The sequence below is a fragment of the Kwoniella shivajii genome, chromosome 5, assembly GCF_035658355.1.
Source record: "Kwoniella shivajii chromosome 5, complete sequence".
Taxonomy (NCBI): Eukaryota; Fungi; Basidiomycota; class Tremellomycetes; order Tremellales; family Cryptococcaceae; genus Kwoniella; species Kwoniella shivajii.
This window is the reverse complement of record NC_085912.1, coordinates 1,641,473-1,663,166: the sequence shown is the minus strand read 5'-3', so window position 1 is coordinate 1,663,166 and position 21,694 is coordinate 1,641,473. Positions and strand designations below refer to the sequence as shown.

General features: G+C 42.8%; 12 protein-coding genes across 12 annotated transcripts; 9 read left to right on the top strand and 3 right to left on the bottom strand.

Annotated features, from left to right (window-relative positions):
- Window positions 1-449: 449 nt before the first annotated feature.
- On the top strand, window positions 450-1,745 carry IL334_004361 (uncharacterized protein; the record flags this gene model as incomplete). Its single annotated transcript, XM_062936079.1, has 5 exons — window positions 450-486; window positions 563-717; window positions 1,001-1,153; window positions 1,251-1,627; window positions 1,682-1,745. 5 exons carry the CDS (start codon window positions 450-452, stop codon window positions 1,743-1,745), a joined length of 786 nt encoding a protein of 261 aa, XP_062792130.1.
- Window positions 1,746-2,007: 262 nt separating this feature from the next.
- Window positions 2,008-3,205, bottom strand: IL334_004360 (uncharacterized protein; the record flags this gene model as incomplete). The annotated part of the gene is made up of 5 exons (XM_062936078.1): window positions 2,008-2,221; window positions 2,306-2,464; window positions 2,632-2,887; window positions 2,991-3,088; window positions 3,174-3,205. The coding sequence occupies 5 exons, from the start codon at window positions 3,203-3,205 to the stop codon at window positions 2,008-2,010; spliced, it is 759 nt and encodes a 252-aa protein (XP_062792129.1).
- A 705-nt stretch (window positions 3,206-3,910) lies between these two features.
- On the top strand, window positions 3,911-4,538 carry IL334_004359 (uncharacterized protein; the record flags this gene model as incomplete). Its single annotated transcript, XM_062936077.1, has 4 exons — window positions 3,911-4,011; window positions 4,071-4,173; window positions 4,264-4,287; window positions 4,389-4,538. 4 exons carry the CDS (start codon window positions 3,911-3,913, stop codon window positions 4,536-4,538), a joined length of 378 nt encoding a protein of 125 aa, XP_062792128.1.
- Window positions 4,539-6,071: 1,533 nt separating this feature from the next.
- On the top strand, window positions 6,072-7,771 carry IL334_004358 (uncharacterized protein; the record flags this gene model as incomplete). The annotated part of the gene is made up of 8 exons (XM_062936076.1): window positions 6,072-6,225; window positions 6,322-6,390; window positions 6,458-6,723; window positions 6,790-6,832; window positions 6,891-7,020; window positions 7,079-7,278; window positions 7,347-7,706; window positions 7,761-7,771. The coding sequence occupies 8 exons, from the start codon at window positions 6,072-6,074 to the stop codon at window positions 7,769-7,771; spliced, it is 1,233 nt and encodes a 410-aa protein (XP_062792127.1).
- Window positions 7,772-8,190: 419 nt separating this feature from the next.
- On the bottom strand, window positions 8,191-8,825 carry IL334_004357 (uncharacterized protein; the record flags this gene model as incomplete). Its single annotated transcript, XM_062936075.1, has 5 exons — window positions 8,191-8,276; window positions 8,339-8,384; window positions 8,441-8,528; window positions 8,587-8,603; window positions 8,691-8,825. 5 exons carry the CDS (start codon window positions 8,823-8,825, stop codon window positions 8,191-8,193), a joined length of 372 nt encoding a protein of 123 aa, XP_062792126.1.
- Window positions 8,826-9,196: 371 nt separating this feature from the next.
- On the top strand, window positions 9,197-10,525 carry IL334_004356 (uncharacterized protein; the record flags this gene model as incomplete). Its single annotated transcript, XM_062936074.1, has 3 exons — window positions 9,197-9,256; window positions 9,335-9,814; window positions 9,974-10,525. 3 exons carry the CDS (start codon window positions 9,197-9,199, stop codon window positions 10,523-10,525), a joined length of 1,092 nt encoding a protein of 363 aa, XP_062792125.1.
- A 195-nt stretch (window positions 10,526-10,720) lies between these two features.
- On the bottom strand, window positions 10,721-11,730 carry IL334_004355 (Grx4 family monothiol glutaredoxin; the record flags this gene model as incomplete). The annotated part of the gene is made up of 6 exons (XM_062936073.1): window positions 10,721-10,809; window positions 10,917-10,987; window positions 11,045-11,121; window positions 11,214-11,312; window positions 11,509-11,601; window positions 11,698-11,730. 6 exons carry the CDS (start codon window positions 11,728-11,730, stop codon window positions 10,721-10,723), a joined length of 462 nt encoding a protein of 153 aa, XP_062792124.1.
- A 276-nt stretch (window positions 11,731-12,006) lies between these two features.
- On the top strand, window positions 12,007-12,984 carry IL334_004354 (uncharacterized protein; the record flags this gene model as incomplete). The annotated part of the gene is made up of 8 exons (XM_062936072.1): window positions 12,007-12,045; window positions 12,206-12,289; window positions 12,390-12,474; window positions 12,534-12,551; window positions 12,606-12,627; window positions 12,687-12,705; window positions 12,765-12,866; window positions 12,937-12,984. 8 exons carry the CDS (start codon window positions 12,007-12,009, stop codon window positions 12,982-12,984), a joined length of 417 nt encoding a protein of 138 aa, XP_062792123.1.
- Window positions 12,985-13,459: 475 nt separating this feature from the next.
- On the top strand, window positions 13,460-15,093 carry IL334_004353 (uncharacterized protein; the record flags this gene model as incomplete). Its single annotated transcript, XM_062936071.1, has 9 exons — window positions 13,460-13,485; window positions 13,659-13,730; window positions 13,793-13,841; window positions 13,901-13,907; window positions 13,972-13,985; window positions 14,037-14,463; window positions 14,610-14,809; window positions 14,872-14,978; window positions 15,036-15,093. The coding sequence occupies 9 exons, from the start codon at window positions 13,460-13,462 to the stop codon at window positions 15,091-15,093; spliced, it is 960 nt and encodes a 319-aa protein (XP_062792122.1).
- A 342-nt stretch (window positions 15,094-15,435) lies between these two features.
- Window positions 15,436-16,408, top strand: IL334_004352 (uncharacterized protein; the record flags this gene model as incomplete). Its single annotated transcript, XM_062936070.1, has 5 exons — window positions 15,436-15,656; window positions 15,727-15,769; window positions 15,830-15,886; window positions 15,993-16,212; window positions 16,323-16,408. 5 exons carry the CDS (start codon window positions 15,436-15,438, stop codon window positions 16,406-16,408), a joined length of 627 nt encoding a protein of 208 aa, XP_062792121.1.
- Window positions 16,409-17,871: 1,463 nt separating this feature from the next.
- IL334_004351 (uncharacterized protein) lies at window positions 17,872-20,141 on the top strand (the record flags this gene model as incomplete). The annotated part of the gene is made up of 11 exons (XM_062936069.1): window positions 17,872-17,897; window positions 17,959-18,078; window positions 18,147-18,222; window positions 18,298-18,394; window positions 18,449-18,480; window positions 18,536-18,541; window positions 18,609-18,615; window positions 18,760-18,827; window positions 18,889-19,089; window positions 19,166-19,283; window positions 19,633-20,141. The coding sequence occupies 11 exons, from the start codon at window positions 17,872-17,874 to the stop codon at window positions 20,139-20,141; spliced, it is 1,260 nt and encodes a 419-aa protein (XP_062792120.1).
- A 334-nt stretch (window positions 20,142-20,475) lies between these two features.
- IL334_004350 (uncharacterized protein) lies at window positions 20,476-21,607 on the top strand (the record flags this gene model as incomplete). Its single annotated transcript, XM_062936068.1, has 3 exons — window positions 20,476-20,672; window positions 20,745-21,219; window positions 21,302-21,607. The coding sequence occupies 3 exons, from the start codon at window positions 20,476-20,478 to the stop codon at window positions 21,605-21,607; spliced, it is 978 nt and encodes a 325-aa protein (XP_062792119.1).
- Window positions 21,608-21,694: the final 87 nt, after the last annotated feature.

Sequence of the window (21,694 nt, the reverse complement as noted above, 5' to 3'; positions counted from 1 at the left end):
AGGCGCGATACGTGACGATGAGAGGAAAGATGTAAGATGTAAGATGTATAGTCTGGATGTAATGTCAGGATGGAAATACACGAGGAAAGATGGTTGAGACATGGAAATAGCTGAAGCACTGATATAGGGTGGGAGTATATAAAACAGTGAGTCAAATGAAAGAGGTGTGAATGTGGCACTTTGGTTCCCAAATATCTTCTGTTCCGATCACTTGTTACGTACTTTGTTCTGATTCTTTTGTTTGTTGATCCCCCGTTTTAGGCAAGGTGGATTGATATGACGACAGTTACTACTACTGTAGTTAGTCACTTTATTGAAAGGTCAGATGATGTAAACTCGCATATGCATATATGAACAGGATTGGTTGACAACAACCTTCCATTTCCATCTTACCATCCCCTTTATCAATTTATCCAAACTAACACTCGCTGCAAACAATCAAGGAAATCATGAAATCAGAACAAGACGTCATAGCAGATTTCAATGGTGCGTCTTGCACGCAGCCTTTTTTCCGACACATTGCCCAGGTCGTAGAGCTAATTTTCGGAGATGACATGTACAGAAATCGTCAATATGACAGCTGATGAGCTGGAGACGTATCTCAAAACAGAAGGTTCAGAGACTACTGGTTTTACAAAAGAAGATGGTTCAGGTGAATCAATAGGTCATGAATCCGGTAGGAAAATCGTCGATATCTTGACGAGAAATCCTGATCAGGCAAGTGCATAAAACTCTTTACTTTACTGTGATTCGTCCTTCTGAATGGATCAGAATGGATGGCATATCGGAGATGGGCGCCGAGAAGCAGTAAAAGTCGTTACCAGAGGGAAAGTCACAACCATGGGGAAAGAGGAATCGTGAACTGGAAGGGGCGGGATGGGAACAAGTTAGGCAGGGAGAAGTGCCAATCAGAGGAAAGTGTGGAAGGCTATGGTGGGATGTATATGGAGTCGAACGATTGGAACTGATTGCTGACCCTTCTTGTCTGCAACCGTAATAGGATCCATCCAAATACACAGAAGAAGATGTTGAGCATATGAGAAGAGTAGTCTCATATTGTAAAAGACATTTAGCACAAGAAGGTAAATTGAAAGAAACCAAGACTCCAGAGGAGTTGGAGAAGACTAAATCTACAAGAAGCTTGAAGAATTGGGTAAGCAACTCTTCTCTTTCCGCCCTGTGTTCGTCTGGCCCACCCGTCTGGGCCACCTACTTGTAGAGCAAGGCTGACTACCAGACACATCGAATAGGGTCACGATCCAATGAAGACTCTTTCCAAATCTGAACAACCTAAAAAACCTGCTTCCAAGAAAACCGAGAAGCCCGCTTCTAAGAAAGCTGAAAAGCCAGCATCAAAGAAAACTGAGAAACCAGTATCGAAAAAGACTGAGAAACCTGCTTCTACTACAAAAGCAGACAAACCAGTATCCAAGAAATCTGAAAACCCAGTCTCCGAGAAAACAGACAAACCGGTGTCCAAGGAAGACGCTAAGCCCAAATCTGCTAAACCTGCCAGTAAGAAGTCTGAACCTAAAAAGACAACTGAAGAGGCCGATGCAGGTGATAAGAGAGAAGCGGAGAGTCAGAAAGTAGAAAAGACCGAGAAACCTACTAGCAAGAAAGCCAAGTGAGTTAATTCAATATAAGGGTACCGGTATAAGCTTCTAACACGCATGTATAGGACCCCCAAGGAACCCACTGAAGGTACCAGAAAACCACCTAGCAGGGGTGCCAAGAAGGCCTAGGGAGAATTAACGACTAGTGGTGTGTGAAGGAAAGGAAGAAATGGAAGAAATGGACATGTAATTCATAAGCCGATAACTGTCATCTGGTATACATATGGAAATGATCTCAATCAAGCTTCGTCATTGTGCACCTTCCATGGACCTCCTGATGGACGATGAGTTGGCCTAACTCATACCTGGCGTTTCCAAGATATATCGCATTGGTGTAAATGCTTTCATATGTATACATCTCTTCTACAGCCTTACTGCCTTCCCATTCAACCTATAAAGACAAATAATCCTTTACTTCATTTTCTGTCAACTTTCTAAATGTAGCAGGTAATCTCTCTCCTGGCTTTTCCGCCATTTGCTCAGCTGTAGGGACCGTGACTACTCCGATCTCGATCGTTTGTTCGGTCATTTGACCTTCGAAACCTTCTTTGAGAGTTAAGAGGGCTGTGTGGATAGCATCTTCGAGTGAGAGGTCGTCGTTGTATCTAGGTGGGAGATGATTTAGCATGATTCCGATGCGTTATAAATCGCCACGGTATGCGTATCAATCACTGCATGCAGACACTCACCTCTTCTCCAAGAAAGTCTTCGCGTTGACCATGTTCTTTCCAATCGCACTTGCTTTCCAAGCCCAGTAAGAACCTGATGGATCAATTTGCCACAACGATTGACCTCTGTGAGAATCCCATCCTGCGATAAGTAAGGAGATACCATATGGTCTTACACCACTATGAAATGTTGAAGTGTCAGCGAGATTCTCCCAAGTATGCCCCAGTATTCAACTTGATCTGCCAAATCCTCTCAATGTCGAATCAACGATCTCCATCTTCCCTTCACTGTCTTGTACTACCAAACGTTCCACGACCCTGAAGCAAAGATTTGGAAATCCACTTACCCAGATTGAGTAGCTTTCTGCATGACACCGGCGACTTCTTGTACAAGTACTTTAGTAGGTGGATATTCACCATAAACTTTCCAATAAGCTTGAGCGATTTTCCTTGCTTTGGAAACTAAGAGACGGAAATCAGGACCCATTCCTGAATACACGAAACCTATGTTAGGACATATAGGTGCTACTTTTTCAAGTGCTGATGTGTCGAGTAATAATGAAGGTGATTTCTTTTCGGTTGCTAATACTATTCCGTTTGTTGCTATTGAAGCGTGAGGAATCGAAGGAAATCAGCTTTGATCATAGTGGATTGTCGACTTGAGTGCATCATCGCTTCGAAGTAGAGATGCAGAAGGTCTACTCACCTTTGATACCTAACGAGGTCGTACCTCCTGATACAGCAGCTAACGCATGTTCAATTTGAACCAACTTTCCAGAAGGAGAGAAAGTAGTAAGGGAGAAGCTACACCCATTGACATATCAGCTCTGCCATCTGCTTCAATATCACAGGAGAGCTTAAAATATCCCCTGCCAGATACTGCACTCACGAGTAAGCACCACCACTTCCTGGACCTGACATCTTACTTGATCGGCTGGAGGAGAGAGGTTAAACGAAGTCGGAGAGTGTTTTGCTTGGTGAAGATGAAAGTCTAGGTGGAATCGGGTTCGTAGACGAGTGTCACTAGTGACTCGTAGCTGAAGAGTATATTTCTGTCTGTCAGAACAATGACTGGATGCAAGATAGGCTGATAATGATCAAGTAGGACATCTTCAACGACGCTTGCGACACGATTCAACGCGCTGTATCATCATAGCTTTATTGCTGAACAGAGTGTATTACGTAATGATTCGCCCAGCACAAGTTCCTTATATGTTCCTCCCCTCATTCAGCTTGACACCTTAATCCCGTTGGAATGATCAGCTGATTGATTCATGTATAATAATCTTATGTAATCCAATTGATGTATGGGGTTGATAAGGAATGTCGAAAACGTTCCTGGGTTCAAGGAGATATCTCCGTTGAGCGGTATGAGTAGTCGTAACTCAGCAGATTACAAAGATCCCCCGTGAATGTCCAAGTCAAGTGAATGAATTGGTCAGCGATGAGATGGATCTTACTCAGCGCCCTTCCTGTAAAAGTCGTGAAGATCAGGTATATAAACAGATGAAAAGTAACGCTTACTTTGCTTGTTTAACTCATGAATTCACTAACACACTCAGAGCCATCCTCAAGTAATTACAGCAGTCACCCAAACCACTAATATCAATCAAGGTGTACAGCAGAATGAGCTCATATCGTACAACAGCCCTGGCATTCGCTTCTGCGATATCTAATAGACGAATCGATGAAGCCGCTTCAGACCTTGCCGAAGATTTTCTCTGGAGGTAAGTTGATTGTCATATGGACTGAAGTGGGATCATTGAGCTGATTTTTTTCTTCACAGACCTCATCCTGAGCGATTAGGGGGACTGGGTAGACCTGAGGGACACAGTAAGACTCAATTTGTAGAAGCTATCAAAGCTTTAACCAGCATCAAAAGATGGAATGTAAGTTTTCCTGTATATGGAAATCCCATCTCCAAGCAATCTCAAGAAAGAAGCAGGGGCGATGCCGATATCTGATCAATGGTAAAATAGTTCAACACTGAGAACCCAATGAAAGTGATTGAAGGCAATCATCCATCGTAGTCCATGTGAGTCCATCTTTTCAATTCCGATAAATCCGTGTCAATCATGCTGATCATATACATGGCTATGTACAGCTTCACGGACGACCGGAACATGTTTCTGGCAAAGTCCTCTCAGCAGAATACGTATACATGATTGATTTTGACCAAGAAGGGAAAATTCAAATTTTGGACGAATTCTTCGATATCGTTTATTTACAGGACTTAGCAGCTTTATCGTCTTAGTTCTTTACAAAAGCGGAGAGGGAGAGAGCAGTTGTAGATAAGACGTACTCTTTTGGATTGTACATGTATGACCATGTTTCCCTATTCAGAAGCTCAATGTATAGGTCACCTGTCCGAATTTGACGGAATTCACACAAAGAATGAAGTTGAGCCATATTTGATCATCCGCTATAGAGATCCGAGCGCGAGAATGAGGAACCGGCGGCTTCTCCGAATTGCGAAGTTGGCATTCAGATATAGGATTTCATATATCGGAAGAGCCGGGAACTCGTTCAGTCTCATCGTTGTGGTAATCGGGGGATGACCGAGCTGAATGATTTGATGCGTGATGCGTGATGAAACGATCCAATGTACAAAAGGATGAAACGATGGAAGAAATGACTCCGATCAAATAATGATGATGACAAAATTGGGGTTCTGGACTAGTGTAAAACCCTCTTTTTGTCTCATCATTATTGATCAAGGAATCCTTTATTCCTTTTTATCTCTCATTCGGAGAGAGATCAAGATGTGAAAAGACACATGGATTTTTGTACACACACAAGGTGGATACTAAGGGTGCACAAGAATAAACGAACAAAGGAAGGTTGACAGTATTCCGCTTCTTGCGGATTGCCCTTTAGTTATCAAGTAGCTGTGATCAAAAGCATCATCAGCTGTGAGGGTAAGGTTTGCAAGTCATCTGTAAGCGAAAGAGAAGCCGATCAATAACGCTTCTACCCACACCGCTCCCTGTACCTCATCCCATGTTCTGATTGGTCGTACTCGTGTAAAGCTGATGTATAATTCGAAGCTATGCAAGCACCTTTGATGGCAGGAACAGGGCGGCAAAGCAATAAATTGATTGACATTACTCTTTCTACCCTGATGGAACAAAAGCTTCTTTTCAGATCGGATCATCTTGAAGATACAAACAACAGTACTCATCCCGGTACACAGAAAAAAGAAAAGGAAAAACACAGGCATAATTGTTTGAACACATAATGTATACTATAAATGATGATTCTTCCGTGAAGCCCATCATTCCACTGTTTGTATATATCGAGAATACTGTTTGTTTGTTTGTTTGTTTGTTAACTTGTTTGTTCGACTAAAAAGAGGAATTACTTCATATCCCTCTTGCAGACCCTCTGGTTCTACTCCTTCGATCTCTGTTCGTAAAGGACACATAATCACGCCACGTCGAGTAATGATCCGATGATATAGTCTCAGACATCGGTCAAGTGGAGCTGAATTGAAGGAAGTACTTTGAAGGAGGCTTTTCGTTTGTCCTACCTTGCCAGAACATCGAGTTAGTGAAGAGTGAAGTCAGATTAGAAAAACGATATAAAGGAGCGAATGGTCAGAGGTACAATTCATTTCTTCCATTCTACTCAAGCCTCAATTTGATCCGACTCTCCCCTCATTCCACAAGTCTCCAATTAGTGAAGAAGTATTCGAGGTAAGCAAATCATTCCGATACTCGATTGAAGCAGCTCGTTGAAATGAAATATAACCCATAGCATAGTGGCACAACAGAATCTACTCAACAAAATGACATTCACACATAACGAGTTATTGGTTCCATCAATCATCGCAACCATTTTGGCTTTATATCCGTTACCATGGCATATCCGAACTCGAAACATTGCTACATTATCGATGATCTTCTGGATGACTTGTTTGAACTTGGTTCATACTATCAACTGTAAGTTTGTTTCATTATTCCTGAGCGCCACTTTCGCTCAATCGGTTCATCCGTCTCCTCGATACACAGTGCTGACACACGCGTAACCCTGTGTAGGTATCGTGTGGGACAAGGACAGTGAGGTGAGGGCCAGAAGTTGGGGAGACATAAGTGCAATCATAGTTGGTAGGTGCACTCTCCCTTTCCGTTAAATACCACCTTTTGATGACTTGCTCATCTTCTCTGAGCGTAGTGGCATATAATTTCGCACTTCCAACTGCCCATCTCTTACTTGCCAAGCAACTTGAATCATTAACGACTCTACGTCCTCATTCACCTTTGTACGATGACGAAGCTAGAAGAAGACACAAGCTATTCGATATCTCCGCTACGTTCCTATCTCCGGTCATCGGAGTATTGGTACATCTCAGTAATATGGATAGAAGGTTTTACGTGGTTGAAAGTTTCGGTCCATTGCCTGCTACCTACTGGAATGGTTGGGGTGTCTTCTGGATGGCTGTGAGCGAATACCATGCGGATCCCCGAAGCAATGGGATGTGGACTGACATATGGGGCTTTGAACAGATCGTCCCTATTCTCATCGCTCTAGCATGTGCCGCCTATACAGGTAAGTATCTCACTCAATCTCAGTAACTTTATGATGACTGATGTGAAGCGGTTCTCAGGAATGGCACTCGTCAATATAATCAAAAGAAGGAAACAAATGTTATCAATGGTAGCGACTGGATCTTCGGTCAACAAAGAACAATTCGTCAGATTACTATTTCTGACTGTAGCAGAACTAGGTACATGTGGGTGAGTAGGCTCGGATTCTCAATATGTCACTGCTCACGGCTAACCAAGTGAAATTAAGGCTTCGAGCGATATTCAATTTGATGTCATTCCAAAGAGGACCTCAAACTTTAGGACATTTCGGACCACCCGAACACAACTTGACGAAAATCGAAAGTATCCCACTAAGTATGATATCTGAACGAGGCATTTTAGTATTACGATTATCGTATTTCACTTGTGTGGCATGTAGTATCGTGTTTTTCCTTTGTTTCGTCACTAGTGGGTCCTCAGTTCCTAAAATTACAATGGCGTAACTGTAATTGATGATTATCAATCAATCCTGATAGGTGCCGAAGTGAAAAAATTCTACTATCAATTGATGATTCGAATATTCCCTTGTTTACCTGAACCTACCCAGGATCGAATACACAAGCTCGGATCGATGGACACTGGAATCAATTCAGCCAGAATCCAAATTCACACTTCCACCTCGACCTACACTTCTCAAACATCTTCTATATCAATGCCTAACACACCTCAAACGGGTGACAAAGATATAAGTTTGGAAGATATGTTGGGTACGCCCATGATGGACACTAACGGTAATTACATGCCTAGAAAAGGTAGTGCAAGTACATTAGCAAGTAAGAAGACGTATGATAGTGGAACGATTCATTTACCACCTATGTTAACTGATAAAGAGAAATGTAAGTACTTAGTTGACACATATAGGCGCTTCCTCAGCTGACGTAAATTGGTAGACCCCGTTTGAATATAATAAACAATGTGAATGCGAATCAGAGAAACACAAATCAATTCAGTGACTGAGAAATCAATGTAACCAAAAATATATGCTGCACAAATCCATCACCACCTTTCCATTCCTATAAAGGGTCTTGTGAAATACAATCTTCTTCCGCATATCTTGTCAAAGTACCATCTGTCCTATGTTTTGTCTGTCAGTATGTTTCCGTCAAACGTTTTATCCCCCTTAATTAGTGTTTGTGTTCAATATACCTATCACAATATTACCATGCATATAGACTTGTCAATGCCGCTGAGAGACAGAATGGAAAGTTCGATTTAATGGATCTGCTTGGTAGCGAGGTTGGGTGAGTAATCCGGGTTGAGGTGTGATGCATACATGCTATATCCTTCTTTACCAAACTGTTCCTTTTCTCCCTAAATAGCTTATCTCCTTTGGTCTACTATTTGTGAGATTCGGTTACATTCCATATGTGTTCGTGTTGGCTCGGCAGGGAGCGCACAGTAGAAGCCTATGAGTATAGTAAGATTATAAGCTGAGTTCAACACATGAGATTGGAAAACCATAGCTTACCAAGCGATTGCATACTCTTGAACAATCCTGCACTCGCAATAGCGAGCTATGAGAGGAGTAAATTAGCTTAAACTCTCATCAAAGAGGGTGTTCAGCGCTAACCTTAATACAGCTCCTTCCTCCTTCGGGCGTTGTTCTGCATAGTTCTGTATCTGCTGCATCGCCATTTCTTCTCGAATCGAAAAAGTACCTATACGGCAAGAGATTTAGCTGATAGTTCTCCATTATGGAAAACGACAGATACATACCTTGCGTTTGGTGCTTCCTAGAAGCGCGTGATTGACAGAATTCGGTGTTAGTAACATATATGGATTTGAACAGACTTTCAGACTAGGCCCGGTTCATTACTCACACTGACGAAACCAGCTACTGTCCGATGTTGTTCAGGAGGAGGCGCATTTACAGTGGCGTCTGATCTGGGTGCCGGGATATCGTTGGCTCCTTTAGTGGAAGATGATTCGCCTTGGAACATATTGGAGAGGGCCATGGTGTATAATATCTGATAAATGCAAATGTCATAGACTGGTAAAATAGGTAGATCAAAAGGTTGGAATAGAACAACTTTATGGGATGTCGATCTCAGATGAAATCGAAGGTAAAATGACGATCTACCACGTGAGGGCGGCAAGCCTAACTCCAGTCGTGCAGTGAAGCTAGGCATGCGAGAAGTCTTTCCGCACATCTACTCGCGCCTTTTCCCATCCTCTTCTTTCCGACTTTTTGGACGACCTCCATCTTCAAAGATCTTTCCAAGCGAAAAGGTCAGTGAAATCGTTTTGACAGATCAACATACGTTCGTCTGACTTGACCAATCCACTTTCAAAGTTTCGGGTATACGCTGTCTAGACTGCTATCAAAATGCCTCTAAAGCCAGCTGCGAGGAATGTCTTCAATTACAATCGGGCTATCCCTCGTATGGTATGTTACCAGTTTCTCTTTCTTTGTGAAATTGTGCCGTATATGTGAGAGCTGATATGGTATAATGCATAAATCTAGAGTTGGGCACCTGAGAACTTGTTCAATTTGTGGCAACGTACATCAGCTGAATCACCCATAAAACGAAGTCACGATTTCACGAGAACAAATTCAACACCATATCAATTACGTTTTACTGCCAAAAGATTATTGAGAGGATATCACGGAGATCATATTGGTTATACGAAATTCTCAAGATGGTATATGCCAGAAAGATTACCTGCCATTCACGAATCTTCGGCAGGATCAGGGTCAGGGTCAGGATCAAGCTCAGATATCAATAAATGGGTAGAAGGTAGGGAGAGAGCAGGTGGAAGGACTAATGATGATCGAAAAATCAAGAAAAAGGAAAAAGATTCAAAGGCTCCTATAGGCACAATGCTGTTCGCAGACGTAGAAAGAAGATTAGATGTCTTGATATTTAGAAGTTGTTTCGCTCAATCTGTATGGGAAGCTAGAAGATATGTCGTTCAAGGTCATGTTAAGTTGAACGGTCAAATCGTGAGTGACCATTATATCAGCTGGGCGATGAGATGCGATATTTTGGCAGGTCAAGCTGGCCCGGAGATGAGACCTATGCTTGGATGAGGACTGTAGTCAAGAGCATGACGTTCACCTGTCTTTCGAACTGCGCCACGCTGACTGCCCCTTTGTCATTAGGTCCGAAACCCAAACGTAATGCTTGAACCTGGAGACCTATTCTCTGTAGATCCAAGTATCATTCACATTTTACAACCGCCTTCCGCCAGTCCCTCACCTGCTGAGACCGAGTCAACAGAACCAGAGACTGTCTCCGAACTGGATCCAGAATCAGCCGAAGAAGTGGGAGCTACAGCTTCGACATCTGGCGACGCCGATTCGTCTTCCCCAACAGAAGCCTCTTCTGCCTCTCTTACACCTACATCCACCACCCTTCCTGATTCCCCTGTGACATCCTCATCATCATCCTCATCATCACATTTCCACTTACCGTCATACGCTCAACCGCACATTTTCGTGCCCGCTTACATCTTACCTTCGTATCTCACCTGTTCAGCAGTGTATGTACGACATCCTACTGCCAGACCTGGTTATTCAGAGATACCAAGTCCATACGATGCGGGCGGTGAACTGATGAGTTTGGGCTGGGAATACTTCAAGAGGAGTATGCCTAGAATGAGGAAGAAGACTGATAAATGGCCTAATCCATGGGGTGGCTACGGGAAGAAGTAGGATTCGTAGGGTTTTTGGTAGTCTATTCGATTCAGCATATATAGCATGATATACCATCCATTCATCGGAATAATCGCATCGTGCATCATGCAGTCCCCATGCACTAGTACATACAGGTGAAACTCGGTCTCACCCACATCACGGATTGTGAATGAAACGTCATATCACAGATGCATTATAACCAGGGATACATTTCTAAGCTTTAGTAGCGGGTTCTTCCTCGGGAAGAGGAGGTGCTAATCCTTCTTTGATAAGCAAGTTCTCCAGCTCTCCGCTTTGATGCACTGTTATAAAGTAACGTTAGCTCAATCCTCCATGATCATACTAGGAAATACGTTTGTAACTTGCGAGCGCATGATGACTTCTCGGACGAAACAACAAGAACACTCACTTGATAAGACGATATCACATCCTCCTACAAATTCACCTTTGACATAAACTTGAGGAATCGTTGGCCATTCACTGACAGACGGGGCGTGAGTCAGATTTCTCATCCATTGAGGAGACATGTCGACTCACCTGTACTCTTTGATAGCAGATCTGAGCTCTTGATCCTCCAAACAGTTATACGAAACAATTTTCTCCCTCGGTACGCCCTGGAAGAGCCAAAAAAAACGCACAAAGCACATCAGCTTAGTCCGTCAGGCAGAAATGCGAGGCAAATGGCTAGCTGATAAAATATGCTCACTTGGACATCCAAGATTTGACAAACAGCTCTAGAGAATCCACATTGAGGTGCTTCAGGTGTACCTTTCATGAACACTACTAAAGGGTTGGTTTGCACTGCCTAGAATCGTGGTCCATGGTTAAATCAGCCTCATGATCATTTATGTTCACCGCTCTAAGGCTAGGGTCGTGTATATCATCGTAAGATTGGGGATGTGAGGATGAGAGAGTCCGAGAAGGAAGGCAGGGAATGAAAGTCACGACTCGGAGTACAACCCTAGCCATAGAGCCTCTTCAGCGATGTATCATTCACTCACATTATCGATGAGCTTCTTAGCCTCATCAGATATCAATCTCCTTTGATTCAAAAGAGTAGAAGATCGATACACTTGGGATTGGGGAAGGGATCGCTACAGCGGCGAAATCGATGAGTCAGCATTGTATTTATACATCGACATTTAGCATCACCACCTCGTGAAATGATATAGAGGTGTAAAGATGCTCACGAGTGTACGTAGACCTGCTCTGGCAAAAGACATCTTTGATTATATTTGATATTGATCTGAATTGGTAATGGAAAAGAAAGAGAAAAAAACAGAGATGAAGAATATTGCGATTTGATAAATGTGGAGGTAAATCACCCATTGCCATCATAGATGAGATTGGAATTCAACATCTTCTGATTGGATCAAATTGGTGCATTCTCTTCACATACTTACATGCTTTGCGTGATATCAACATCTGTCAGAGTCGGTATAACAAGTACACGGTCGCATATATATAGATCTCAACATATAATACGAAGCAGAAATCAAATGTCTTTGACTCCCCCTTTTAGATATATCAATGCGGCGGTCAGTCTTGAGTTTTTTTTTTCCCGCTTGTCGTGCAACATGCAAGATGTATTTGAGCTGATCTTTGCTTGTTGTCTACTCACTTTTTTATCTCCTGACTGTGCTGGTACACTTTCATCAATCTGCATTCCCGGTTCATAATTCAAATACTTCCATACAGCAATTGGCCGAACTGATAAAGTCAAAACCCGCATCAGGAGTCAAGGAATTCGCAGTAGTAGACGTGAGAGATAGTGACTTCGTCGTGAGTATTTTACTTTCAACTAGACATCATTGAACTGTCGCCAGGCTGCGCAACGCTATAAATGAAAGCGTTAAACGATTTGCTAATTTACGAATTTTAGGGTGGAAACATCGTCTCAGCAGTGAATTATCCCAGTGACCTGTTTCACGCTTCAGTAGATGAATTAGCTAAGAAACTCGAGAAGGGTATGTCAGACTGTATGCATGATGTAGACCAGCTCTTGGACTGATAAGAAATCGCATAGTACCCAAAGTAATTTTCCGTAAGTCGGACGTGTGATAATAGTATACCATCCACTGATGCCAATACACAACAGACTGTGCTCTCTCACAAGCTCGGTGAGCTTTCCACGTCCCAGCACAGATTTTTCACTGATCAACTACTTTATGTATTGCAGAGGACCTAAAGCAGCTCGAGTGAGTCTGGTAATCTATCTTACTAGGTACAGCGCTCGTGTTGACATCCATCTTCTCAGATATACGCTGAAACTCGCTCACATGCCTATCCTGACCCTTCTGTTCAACAAGAGATCTTGGTATTGAGAGATGGCTTCTCAGGATTTCAATCGAAATACAGAGTGAGCCAGTCTTCCTTCATGAACCTCATAAATTGCTGAATACTGATATCAATTTGGTGAACTATTGCAGAATGATCCGGAATTGATCGAAAAATTCAACAAGTATTACCATGATTAACCGTCCGCTCATTTGAGGAATTGGTTTCTCTTGCCAATCAGAAGGATTTCATGCCTCATCCAGGTTTATTGGATAGCGCGACATCACCTCAGTTCCGTGTAGCAGGTAACACTAAGCATGATTGCTACATGTCAATCATGGCTATACGTACCATAACAAATCTCATATGCATGTAACAAATAGACGAACACCTTGTTTTGGTTTCGATATCCCCTGATAAACCCCGTTCATCCTCCACATATCGGGCTGTACGTCACGAGTACTTCGGAATTGTTTACCGATAATCTGCCGAATTTCCATGGTTAGCTGCTGTCCAAGCAATCTAAAGGTGAATTATCGAGAATAATATTAATGTATAAGAAGACTACCAAGTACTCATTGACATCGATACATCCCCATTTTCTGGTCTTTGCGTTCAATTCTTCACCCTGCAGTACATCTGTGATAACTCTCGTAAAATATATATCACCGAAAAATGTCTCTCGGTCGAACTGTCAAGCTGTAAGTGTGTTCTTATTGATAATGCTCAATAATGCAATGAAGGGCGAGCGACGGAGTGCGGTCTACATTGTGATTTCTACGAGCTTCATGTCTCCTCTTCACTCTGGCTATACGTTATCATAACCGGCACCCACTAAAATAAGCTTGCAAGCTGATATATCGCTTGCTAATAGCAACAACGGCGTGGTCGTTCCTCAGGTCGGATATGGTACATGGCAAGCTGCTCCTGGTGAAGTGGAGAAAGCGTAGGTCACAAACCTATACACAGCCTTTGGAGAGAAATGCTGAATTTTGACTCAAAAATCAGCGTCGAGGAAGCTATTAAAGCTGGATACAGACATATCGATTGCGCTTTGGTGAGTGTTCATTCAATAATGTGGGAGTGTATCAACGATGCTAACGAGTTCTGCTATAGATCTACCGTACGTACCGCTGCGTTCTATCTCTTAGTGTCCGTCCTGACTGATTAATACCCCATCGTTATAGAAAACCAAGATGAAGTAAGTCATCTATATCTCATCACCGTGCGGGTACTCATACATCTCCAATAGGTTGCGACTGGAATCAAAGCATCCGGTGTTCCACGAGAAGATCTTTTCTTAGTGTCCAAATTATGGTGTAACTCTCATAGACCAGAGAACGTTGAGTCTGATCTTGATACCACGCTCTCACAACTCGGTACAAAATACCTCGATATTTATCTTATCCATTGGCCAGTCGCTTTCTCCCCCGGAAAAGATCTTTTCCCTAAACGATCAGATGGTAAAGTTCAAATGGATGAGAAGGCTCCTGGAATCGTAGAGACTTGGAAAGAACTCGTTAGAATTTACAAAGAGACTGATAAAGTTAAAGCTGTCGGTGTATCTAATTTCACAGTTGAGCAACTTCAAAAAGTCATAGATGCTACAGGTGTCGTTCCTGCTATGAACCAGATTGAGTGTCATCCGAGTTTGATCCAACCTGAATTATTCAAGTTCTGTGAGTGGTGATTCTCCTTCTCCTCGTTCTCGCTCTCATTCTCCTTTTGCTTCTCCCTTTCCTTCACTTTATTTCCTACATCCTCCCCCCTTTCCGCCCTTCTACCCCTCATTCTACGAACAATCAAAACTGATTTGGGTATATAGGCAAAGAAAAAGGAATTGTTATCACCGCCTACTCTCCCTTGGGAAACAATATTACTGGTAAACCAAGAGTCATTGATCACCCTCAAATCAAAAAGATCGCTGAACGATTGGGTAAATCACCTGCTCAAGTCCTCATCGCTTGGGTAACCAAACAAGGCTTTGTGGTCATCCCCAAATCTGTGACTCCCGCGCGAATCAAGGTAGGCACTCAGTAAAGGCCAGTGATGAAGCTGAAACCCGACTAATGATACCTTACCCTTAGTCAAACTTCGAAGACTTTGAGCTCTCAGATGCTGACTTTGAGGAGATCAACAAGGTCGGCTTGGATAATCAAGTCAGATCAAACATCCCTTACATCTATGACCTCAGGTGAGTCCCTTGACTTGAATCAGGTTGTGACCCAGACACTGATATATCCAACATTAGCTGGCCATGTGATATCTTTGGTACTCCAGAAGAGCAAGGTCAACCCAAGGCTTGGTAGAGTATGTAGCGAGCATCTAATATATTAAACGTGCATGAAGGGATGAGAAAGTATGCATTTTGTATGCGTATACTTCAAGTACATCCCGGGTATAGGGTTACCGGCTCTGAGTAGTTCTGATTAGGATTCGATATGCAAATTGATTAGCGTGAATTTGTAATCACTCATTAGGATTTTATCTGATGACGCACAGATAAAAACAACGTTTTCAATTCGATAAAATAACATTAACACACACATCCTCATTGGTGATCTCCCCAGAGTCCCATTCATCTTCTCCGTATGATATTGCGCATATACAACTAAGCTATCATCGACCTCTTCAAATAGTTGCGTTATACGATGTCAGGTCAAAGCTTATCTTCGTCATCCAAACGACGGCCTTCTTTGCCCTCAGACTCTAGCGCCAATATAGTATCAACCTTAGACCGACAACCGAGGACACATTCTTCAGCTATTATCAAACATGGTAAATACGTCTTGATAGGTGGATTAGGATGTTGGTGGGTCGATTTACCGAATGCTGTCCAAAGGGTGTTAGCGAGTGAAGGTAATTGGGTCAGGTAAGTAGACATGTGTTGTATGAGATAGTGCAAGCTACCAGGACCTGATAAGAAGGCAATACTTTTTTAGGAGAATGATGTTTGCTGGATTAGGTGGTCATGGTGCTACGGTTGTATGTCCACATTCGTATAGTTGCTGTCACATGAAAAGACTAACGTATGCCCCGTATCAGTTGATATTCCTTTACCTGGTGCTATTTCTACCTTGGTTCAGAGGATACGTACCGAATGTAAGTTTTGTTAGACCTATTCGTTTAGCCATTAGGCCGTGGGATCTTCGAGGATCATGCTCCAGGAAAGACAATATTGAGGAAGCGAACTGACGCCATCGTATAGTATCCACAATGGCAAGCGTCACCTCGCCTATCACTCATCGTCCCTCTGTTGACAGCTACGATTTTGCTCGGATGGACATGTCTGGTGGTTTCCCTCTCACAAGCTGGAAAGAGAAGCATGTTGGAATCAGCTGTTGACGCGGTTAAGGGTGTTGGAAATGCAAGTCTGGGTCAGATGAAGGGTGAGGATGGATTAGGTGTATTCAAATCTATGGTAGGAGGTGAGTCAATAGTCCTTCCGAAACTACAGAAAATCAGAGGGAAACCCTATCTCGCCCTAAACAGAGTATGAAAGGATTGAAGCTGATGATACGTGTGATTGCTTATCCAGCAACCTCCTTGTATATATTCTCTTTGGGAATATTAGGTTTCATACCTGCTCCAACAAACGTTCCAGTACGAGATAAAAGTGCTTGATCCTTTATCGGTTCGACTCGAGTTCCATTGCCAGGAAGGAACCGGTTATATAATTTAGATCCGCTTTCTCTCGTCCTAGACATCATTCTCATGCCTCTCTCTCCAGCGCTCACTACTTATTCTTGCTAACCCAATTATGACATATAATCATGCATAAATCATATCAAAGGAAATACAGCTACCAACTCTGCCTATGACAACGTGTATATCGTGGTTTAAACCAAAATCAGTCATCGAACCAATTCACTCCTGAGGTAATTTGTATATATCCTGGATATAAACGGTATCTCCAAATTCCCCAAAAGAAATGACTTGACCTTGTTCGCTCATATCGATGAAAAAGACAAATTCAGTGGGAAGTGATGTGCCTGCTGTATACTCGACAGCCGCATCGACCTATGGGATGCAATTCCCCATGATATCAGCATATGTCTGGTCATCTCTCGCCTTGTCACGATTTACATGGAGCATAATCGAGCTGGAATCTATCAATACTTTGATTGGCGCTTCAAGATCAAACTGTTCACTTCAGGCTTTTTGTAACAGTTTGTCAAACCCGTTATAAGCGTTCATACTAGTAATCGGTACAGAAACTCACGTTCCATTTCTTGGCAAAGTCAAACCATCAATCAGTGCATCACTCGCGATTCATTGAATCGTTCAGATTGACCAAATGACTCAAGTCTTTTTGGATGAGGTCTATCATTTGATCAAAAGGTGAGAGTATATCGTCAGCTATACTAAATGTAAAATACAGTCAGAAAATGGAGTACTATCACCTGTAGATGAAGTTGTCAGCCATCATAGCAGACGTGTCCGCGATGGACTGGTCACTCAAAGATTGGATGAATTACGTCTCACGGACGAAATTCATTTTGTTGAAACGGAAAGTAAGGGCGATATAGGTGTTGAAAAGGATTTGAGATGGAGACGGGAACAGGCTCTTTGCAAATCTGAACATATATATACTTGGCGAAGAAGATTGCAGTCATATTTACTCATGAAAGATGACAGACCACCGAAGGTCGCAGGTTAAAGATCGAGGGCCGCCGTTGTTTTGGCCGGAGACCGACTTTATCATACCTCCAGGACCAGACTCTGGAGACTTGTTCTTTCAATCATTCCGCACTATAATTAGCATCAAGAAGCTAATTGGACACTGTGCTACATCGAGCTCTGATCAGTCTTCACAACTTGCCTGTTACTGCAATGTACGGTGATCATGATGAATGCATGGACAATGAATGTCGCTAATCCGCATGATGAGCATACACTGTGACCTTCGGGCTCACGATTGGTGGAGGCAGTGCTTCAGAGTGATGAAAAAGATGAAACACGAACAGTCGGTGACACGCGCAATTGCGAAATCGACATCGTCTAACACAAGAAATCACAACTTTCGTCACAACATAGCTCAAATAGCTTCCCATCATAGTGACGATCTGCAATACCATCAAGCAGAGATGGGTCGTGATTGGGGACGACTATGGTATGTACTTAGTTCCGATCGCTCTTCCTTGCGTTCGCTAATTGTATTACAATATCAAAAGGGTCGGCGGTACTTCCCTCTTAATATCGTTCATCTCATTCTCATCACAAATATTCGTCGTCTGGCCATGGTATGGGAGAGCACTAAGTGTGGATCTGCTGAAGCTGCTAGTCCCATTCAAGTGAGTTTATGGGATTCTCGGTATCGTAGACCAATTTGAAATGCTCATCTGTTTGATATGTTTCTCAGCTTTTGCGTGTTCATGGTATTTTGGAACTATAGATTATGCGTCATTACGCCTCCTGGAGGTGTACCACATGGCTGGGTAAGCACGATCTTGACCATATTCTACATGTTCTCAGTCTCTGACACGAGCTGATTGACTCGTTGATGAGTGTAGAGACCAAATTTAAGTGCAATGGAAGGTGTTGAAGTGAAAAAAGGTAACCATGCACCACGATATTGCAAGACTTGCGAACACTACAAACCGCCAAGGGGTAAGCAGAATTTATCGACACAAAAACCGGCTCTAGCTGATATGCGAACAATAGCGCATCATTGCAGACAATGCAAGACTTGTATAGTGAGTGTACTGATGTGTGCTACGATAACTCAGCTGACATATGCTTACCTTGCAGCTCAAAGTGAGTCACAGAATGAGGCAATATATAGTGCTTTTCCGTAACTGATCCCGATAACACGATGTGGTAGCTTGATCGTAAGCTCATACATTCATGTCATACATCGTGAAACAAGCTGATCAAAGCGTGATAACCGATAACCCAAGACCACTGCCCGTGGATAGCGAATTGCGTTGGCTTTCACAATCAAGGTCATTTCCTTCGATTTCTACTCTGGGTAGACATAGCAACGTCATTTCATCTGATCATGATGGCGAAGAGGGTATTATTCATGTCCTACGTGTATTATGTGAGTATCGCATCATTCCTCCTCATAATACTCTGCTGATCGTCGAGACACGCGATTCTAGGAAGAGCCGACTCTCTGTGATGTCCTCTTCCTGGTTTTTAACTTTGCCGCTTGTGCTCCGGTATGGCTCTGTGTTTGCATGTTCTCTGCATATCACGTATACTTGGCTTGTGGTAATAGTACCACTATCGAGGGATGGGAAAAGGATAAAGTTGCTACGCTTGTAAGACGAGGGAAGATAAAAGAAATCAAATATCCTTATGTGAGTCAGCAGTACATTCTTCAGCTACGACATGTGCAGTCCTCCCAGTACTTGCGTAGCTGATCACCAAGTGTAGAGTATTGGCCTGATCCAAAACGTCAAATCTGTCCTTGGACCAAATCCCCTTCTTTGGCTCTGGCCTCAACCGATGCGAGGAGATGGATTGTCGTTCCCCGTGAACCCGGAAGCAGGTGGTGAGTCAGCCAGTGAACAATGGGCGGATATTGTTGCTCCTCGTAGAGATTTGGGTGGACCACCTTTAAGGGGTAATTATGGCAGTGCAGAGTCAGACGGTGTCAGTGGGAATGGAAGTGGGAGCGATGGAAGATCAGGTCTAGGTGGAAATGGAGAGGAAAGAGTCAGATTAAGTAGAGGTAGAAGTGATGATAATATCGTTTGAAAGTCGATCATGTAAGTCTCAAATCGATTCTTCATATTGTGTAATGATGGAAAGGGGGAATTGACAATTGGTCATATCATAGGTCTGATCATGATAGTATAGGAGCTGACTTCTAATTTCATTCCCATTGATTGATCAATCAGATTCCGATGTTCAATATTCATGGCCACCACAAGATCCAACACGATTACCCAATCCCCATCCTTTACCAGACGGTACATCACCTTTTGTATATGGGAATGAAGGATTTAATCCTAATCTGAGACCATCGAATTCTGCTATACGATCAAGATCCTCCAGAACTCCTTCAGATCATAATCATAATTATGATGCTAATCATAATGACCAATACGGAAACGACGGAAATGGAGATGAAGTATATTCATCAGGAGAAGATAGAGATTATGGTTCTGATTTATCTGATTCACGATCAAGATCAAGTTCACCAGAAATATACTTGTCAGATTATGATGATCACAATGAAGGTCCATTACCTTCTGGCGAAAGATTACCGAGAGTAAGAAGAGGTAGCGAAGGATGGGAAGTAAGACCTGGACCGGCGACATGGGCCGGTGGTGATGATGTGGAACATGGTAGTAGGAGACCATGGGAAGATCAAGGAAGGTATCATTATTATGTACCAGGAGAGTGACCGTGTATGCATGTATATATCTGTAGTACATACGACTCTGTGTCACCAGTTGAGGTTCGAAGTACATTCATCGGGTGGCGTTTCTACAACATCTAGGGTTATGAGTAGTAGTGTTTGATTGTGTGCATCAGACGTCCTTTCACCCTTTTTTTAGTGTCCTTCGAGGTATCCGAGCAGGGCGGATCACTGCATCAATGCTTTCCATCCTGAACATCGTTGGTGGCTTCATCACGATGAATGAAAACAAAGTACAGGAGTGAACATCATCAATATTTCTTCCAACTACACCGATCTCTAAACTGTTACAATCAGCACAAGTCGACCATAAAAAGAAATGAAGATGACTACTAAATCGCCTCCTGGCCACGTAAGACGACCATGTCAAGAAGTCATCAGTAAACTATCGACTATATCGGAGGACACACTTACACCTTTGAATGAACCTTTCCAATATCACGATGCCGATTTAGTATTGTTTTCATGTGAAGGATTGAGTTTCAAGATACACGGATCTAAACTTGTTGGTTGTAGGTGAGTGATGATATTGATTTGAATTCAAAATAGTGTACATCTAGCTCCTAATATTGCGTCTTGTGCCAAAAGTATACTATTTCGATCCACGGTGAACTTATCTCTACCTACACCACCACCTTCACCTGGATCTTCCCTCGAATCCCAATCCCAATCTCGATCCCATTCCCAATCCCTTCTTCCCGAAATTCACTTGTCCGAGCCGACTTCCAATGGGATTACAATATCCTTATTCCTCTATCTCCTTTACTCCCTTTCTCTACCTGTCCCTACTCTACCTGTCTATTTCCAAGCTTATGAATCGCTAATAACGTTCTTGAAGAAATGGGAATGTGACATCTTATTAGATAGGTTGGGAGATGAAGTGAAGGTTTGGGTCGAAGACGGTTTCGTTTCCGCTAGTAAAGGGTTCAAGATTGGTGATTCATTAAAGAATGCGGAATTGTGTTTGGAAAGTATTAGAAAAGGTGGTGAATACACTTGGTCAGGAAGAATGGTCAATGATCCTTCAAGTCCAACGCCTAAGACCAAAAGAAAAGATAGAATTGTGAGTGAGCTTCAAGTCTGCCTTCATCCAATACTCATACTTCTTCAGCCGTATATCAGCTGATCATACTACACCACAATAGTCCACGTTGAGAAACGAAGCATGTCCTTCACGTCCTTTTACTCCCACTAACCCCTCTTCTCCAATACCATTCGATGTACTACGCGATGGTATTGCCGGAGCCTCAAGCCTGGATCTCACAGCAGTCCCTTACGAGTATTTCATCTCACTTTCGGACGAGGTGAAGTTCGCTCTTCTTCGAGCTAGTCGAGTGGGTGAATCATCAAAACAAGAGATGGATTGGGGACAAGTAGCTGATGAATTTGAACGAGGCATGAGCGACTTGCGTAAGTGGATACAAGCTAATCCAATTGAGATATTTGGCTGATATAGTAGGGAAAGATAGGTCAATCCAAGTGATTAAGTGATGCATAGCCTTCACAGCAATTCCGCGTTGTTGTTATGATACATAATG